Source organism: Daktulosphaira vitifoliae, unplaced genomic scaffold (genome assembly GCF_025091365.1).
Source record: "Daktulosphaira vitifoliae isolate Bord-2020 unplaced genomic scaffold, ASM2509136v1 Scaffold_5, whole genome shotgun sequence".
NCBI lineage: Eukaryota > Metazoa > Arthropoda > Insecta > Hemiptera > Phylloxeridae > Daktulosphaira > Daktulosphaira vitifoliae.
In genome coordinates, this window is record NW_026099576.1 from 2,263,817 (window position 1) to 2,268,848 (window position 5,032).

The 5,032-nt window shown below is 33.8% G+C and overlaps 1 protein-coding gene across 1 annotated transcript; it reads right to left on the bottom strand.

Moving 5' to 3' along the window:
• Positions 1-1,350: 1,350 nt before the first annotated feature.
• Positions 1,351-2,955, bottom strand: LOC126907161 (uncharacterized). Its single transcript, XM_050688263.1, has 3 exons — positions 2,952-2,955; positions 2,021-2,864; positions 1,351-1,960 (listed from the first exon to the last, which is right to left on the bottom strand). Exons 1-3 carry the CDS (start codon positions 2,953-2,955, stop codon positions 1,351-1,353), a joined length of 1,458 nt encoding a protein of 485 aa, XP_050544220.1.
• Positions 2,956-5,032: the final 2,077 nt, after the last annotated feature.

Consider the following 5,032-nt stretch of genomic DNA (forward strand, 5'->3'; position numbering starts at 1 on the left):
ACTCCCCTCCCCCGCGACAGGTGGGTGGGTGAAGGGGTGAGGCGGGGGGGAACCAGAATCCCCTAAATTACCCTACTAACATATAAAAAATTAATACACTTAAAAAAATAAGTNCATATAAAAAATTAATACACTTAAAAAAATAAGTAGTGTTCTACTTCTAGGTTTACAAATAATAGACTATATTATATTTTTGTAATAATAGATTAAGAAATTCATAGTTAAACCAAACATTACAAAAATTCTTTGTTTTCAGTTTTATAAAATAATGACCTATATTACATTATCACATATATAAATGTGAGTATATTTGGTTTTCCATACAGGTCATACAGCTCCTCATTGTGTCTCTTTTCATAAATTCCCAGGTTGTCATTGTACACCGGTCCATATATATTTCTTAATATTTTCCTTTCCCATAAAGTAAGTTTTCTATTGTCATCTTTTGTCGTGGACCAAGTTTCACATCCATAGGTTACTATTGGCCTAAGATAGCTTGTGTACAGTGTGGTTTTTGACTTTCTTGATAGCAGTTTTGATCTTAATAGCTTGTTTATGCTAAAATAACATTTATTTCCATTCGATATTCTTTCTTTTATTTCCGTATGCATGTTGTTACTGCTGTTTATATTAACACCTAAGTATTTGAAATTATCCACCTTTTCGAAAGTCATACTTCCTACTTTCAGGTTTGAATGGTCTAGGTTTCTTCTAGATAATATGATAAGTTTAGTTTTTTCTTTATTGATACACAAACTTTATTTTTACTAGCTTCCATTAGTTTAGAAACCGAGCGGGTAATTTCTTCTCGCGTATTCCCTAAAAGAACTATGTCGTCAGCATATGCTAAAACAGTTTCCTTGCCAAGAACTTCCATTGTTTGTCCTTCATAGGAATTTCTGATAACTTTTTCCAGACCCAGGTTAAATAAAGTTGGGGACAGGGCATCTCCCTGTCTCAATCCTGAGTTAACCTCAAAGGCCGGCGATAATTTCTGTAAGAAACGTACTTTAAGTAACGTCTTATCATTACACATTTTTACTAAATTGACATATTTTTGTGGGATTCCAAATTGTATCATTGTTTTCCATAGTTCTTTTCTATTTATACTGTCATAAGCTTGTTTATAATCAACAAATATCATATATAGGTCCTCATCGAATTCATGGTATTTCTCCATTGTTTGCCTTAAGGTGAATATGTGGTCGACGGTGGATTTCCCCTTTATAAAGCCACATTGATACCTCCCCATGATGCCTTCTGCATAAGGCGTTATTCTTTCCAAAAGAAGCGTCGACAATATTTTGTAAGAAGTATCTAATAAGGAAATTCCTCTGTAATTTTTTGGGTCTAGGGTCCCTTTTTAAATATTGGACATAGTATTGCCGTGTTCCACTCTCCTGGCATTTCTTCGGTTTCCCAAATTACCTTAATCATTTTCCAAATTTCACATTTGATCCTTTCTCCTCCATTTTTTAGTAATTCCGCAACTATGTTATTTTCTCCAGGTGATTTATTGTTTTTTAGTTTTTCTATGATGTTATAGATTTCCCGTTTCGTTGGGGCTTCAATATATGGTTCCGCTGAACTATATTGCAAATCTATTTCTTCATGTGTTGATGTTATTGCTGTTTTGTTTAGAAGACATTCAAAATGTTTTTTAAATTCTTCTACTACTAATTCCTCTTTTGTCACTAACTCGCCTAATTCATTTCTTAAAATTCTAGTCTGCGGTTTGTATCCCCGTTTAATGCTGGCAATATTGTTGAAGAATCTTCTGGAGTTATTTTTATTTTCTTCAATTTCCTCAATCTTTCTCTTTTCTGACAGTCTTTTTTCACATCTTAGTACTCTACTAGTTTCTTTTTTGATGTTTTTATATCTTTCTATATTTATATCACTCGGGTCCTTGATAGCTTTTTCTCGTGCGCAATTTCTCCTCTCTATTGCTTCCTTGCATCTATCATTAAACCATTCCTTTCTTTTTTTTTTTCTTTTATTTCTAAACAATTATTAGCACTGTTGACTACTGAATGCTGTTCTAATTCTGTCCCATATTCGTTCAACATTATCACCTTCATCTGCTTTTTTGTTGGCCTTTTGTAGTTCTTGCTGTGTTTTACAAATGTATTCCTCTAATATCTCCCTATCTGATAGTTTTTCTATACAGTATTTTACAGATCCTTTATTTTTCACTTTTTTCCATCTTTCGGATAATCTAATCTTAAGTTTTGTAATTACAAGGTAGTGGTCTGAGTCGGCGTCTGCCCCTCTATAACTCCTGACACTTTTTATACATCCTTTATGTTTATTCTGTATCATCACGTGGTCGATCTGGTTTTTAGTTATTCCATTAGGTGCTATCCAAGTTTGTTTGTGTATGTCCTTCCTTGGGAAGTATGTACTACTAATTGTAAATCCTTTTGCTAAACACATGTTGATCAACCTGGTTCCGTTATCGTTACTTACGTCATGTAAGCTATTGGGTCTAATTGTGGGTCTGTACATATCCTCCTTTCCTATTTTTGCATTAAAGTCACCTATTAATATTTTGATACAGTTATTCGTTGTGGTCTCAAGTATGTTCTCGAGCTCATCGTAGAATTCATTCTTAAGATTTTCTTCTTTCTCTTCGGTTGGCGCATATGCGTTTATAATAATGATATCGAAAATGCGACCCGTGACTCGAATGTAGCATATCCTGTCATTTACTGCGGTGAATTCTTTTACTTGAGGTAATGTATCGTCACTCACTATAAATCCCACACCATTTTCATGTCTTCCATCCTTTCTTCTGCTGTAGAATATTGTTTTATCTTCTTTTTTCATACTTCCGTCGTTTGGCCATCTAATTTCTTGTAGAGCTAGTACGTTTGTATTATATTTTTTAATAGCGTCAAGTAAGTACTATAACGCTCCCGGTTTGTTTAAGGTCCTAACATTCCATGTACCCATTTTTATTCCATTTTCCAATTCCATTCGTTGTCCATTGATCCAATTCCGAGGCTTATTTTGTGGTTTCTTAACAAGTTTTCTTTTTACGATGTAAGGTTGTTAGCCCTACGATGAACTACCCATACCTTGGGAAGACAGGAGCTCGCCATACCCGTAACACTAGGTGCCCCCCTGGGGGTATCTTCTCCTTATACTCCGAATTAAGTAATTGTTGTTGCTACGTGCCTAAATCACTACCAATTTTAGCCTCAGTATGCTCTTCTCTGTCACCCATTGTCTGTCACATTTACAAATCACACTCCAGATTACCTTTATTTGACTGTCCTCTAGTGGCTTTTACAATAGCTCCGTTCTTTTCCTGCAACTTCTGTTAATAATCTCTTCAAAGATTATATATCAGCTAATTTTCAGACTAAATGCTTGACATTCACAGATGGTTCTGTATCAACTAACTCGGCTGGTTGTTCTTTCTTTATTCCTGAACTTAATATTTCTTACTCAGCTGCACTCCACCCTTCTTCTTCTTCTTTTACCACTGAATGCCTTGCCGTCGTTAATGCTCTCATTTTTATATCTTCTACTTCAATTAATGAATATGCCTCCGCCTCTTTCGACATATAATTCTTCAAGCCTGGCAGGACAGTTGGGCTACAATAAAATTGAAAACGGTATGTTGGTACCGTGAGATTTCTCCATCCATTATACATTCTCCATGGTTTCATAATCTTGACTTATCCAGAAATATCATGTCTCAGTACTCAAGATTGAGGTTAAATCATAATCTACTGCCTTACCATGCATTTCATCTTTCCTTAAATTCCGTTCCCTTCTGTCACCTACATTATAGTGAAGCTCTTTGCGATTTTCCTCATCTTCTCTTTGATTGTCCTGCCCTAATTAACAGCAGAAATAAACTATTCAGCCTCTTAGCCTCCCACAATATTAATCCCCCTTCCGTAGCTAATACTCTTAATTCCCGTTCTTCCTATATTATTATTTCAATCATATCTTTCTTGAGGAGTTCCGACTTTGTTATTTAATCTCTCATTATTTTATTTTATATTCTTCTATTTACTTATTTATTTACTTTCTCTCATCCTCCATTATTTCAAATAAAAATTTTAATTTAGTAATTCTTTTAGTAGTTGTACTTTTAAATCTCTATTAACAATAATATTTAATTTTTTCTTTATTTTTGAGTATACTAAAAATTATTGTCATATTTGTTATACCATTATAACATAGCACTGTTACTGCTATACTTCTAATTCAATTTTTTTTTTCTTTGTGTATAATTGTTGAGCTAAATATTATTTTAATAAAGGCTATTTAAAAAAAAAAAAAACTTTTATTTTTGCCACAGCTTGTTGCCGAATGACATATTTACTGATAAGTAAAGTTTAAATAATTTTGTTATGATTATACAGGGTGTTAGTAAATGCTATGTCACGAGTAGTAGGATGATATTCAGTAGTACCTAAAAATAGCGAAATCGAAAACTAAAATTTCCTATCTCCAAAATTGGGGGTTTTCCGGTTCCCCCACTTTAAATTTTCTTTTAATAAAAAATAAATCACAACGGTATTTCCTACGAAATTCTCATACAAATTGAGTGGTCATTCGATTTTTTGTAACTTTCGTGCCCTTCCCTGAACTTTGGGTTCAAAGTTGGAAAAAAATTTCACTTTAGTGTGATCCATCAATTTGTATTGAAATTTTACTGGGAGTTCTGTAATGCAGTTTATTTTTAATTTAAACGATTACGTAACCTATATAAAATAAAATCTAAACGTTACGTTCGTGAACGGACGATTCAAAAATAGACCCCCAGGTACCTGCAATGGAACGTAGAAGATTAGACCAGCGTGAAATGGAAGAGATGAGGTACTTAAAGTGAGGCATCCAGCGGAGTTTCTGATCTAGTTTGAGTCCGAGGTAAGTAACACAATCAGAGAAGGATAAGCTAACTCCATCAAGCAAAATTGAAGGGTGTTGTAGGATGTGTTTTCTAGTAAATATTATAGCTTTGCTTTTTTCTGGGGCAGATTCAAAATAGGAAATCTGGAGTACAGAGGAG

Coding starts and splice junctions, on each gene's coding strand:
- LOC126907161 (XM_050688263.1), bottom strand. Junction 1,961..2,020: donor ACAGCATTCAGTAGTCAACA/GTGCTAATAATT, acceptor GTTTAATGATAG/ATGCAAGGAAGCAATAGAGA.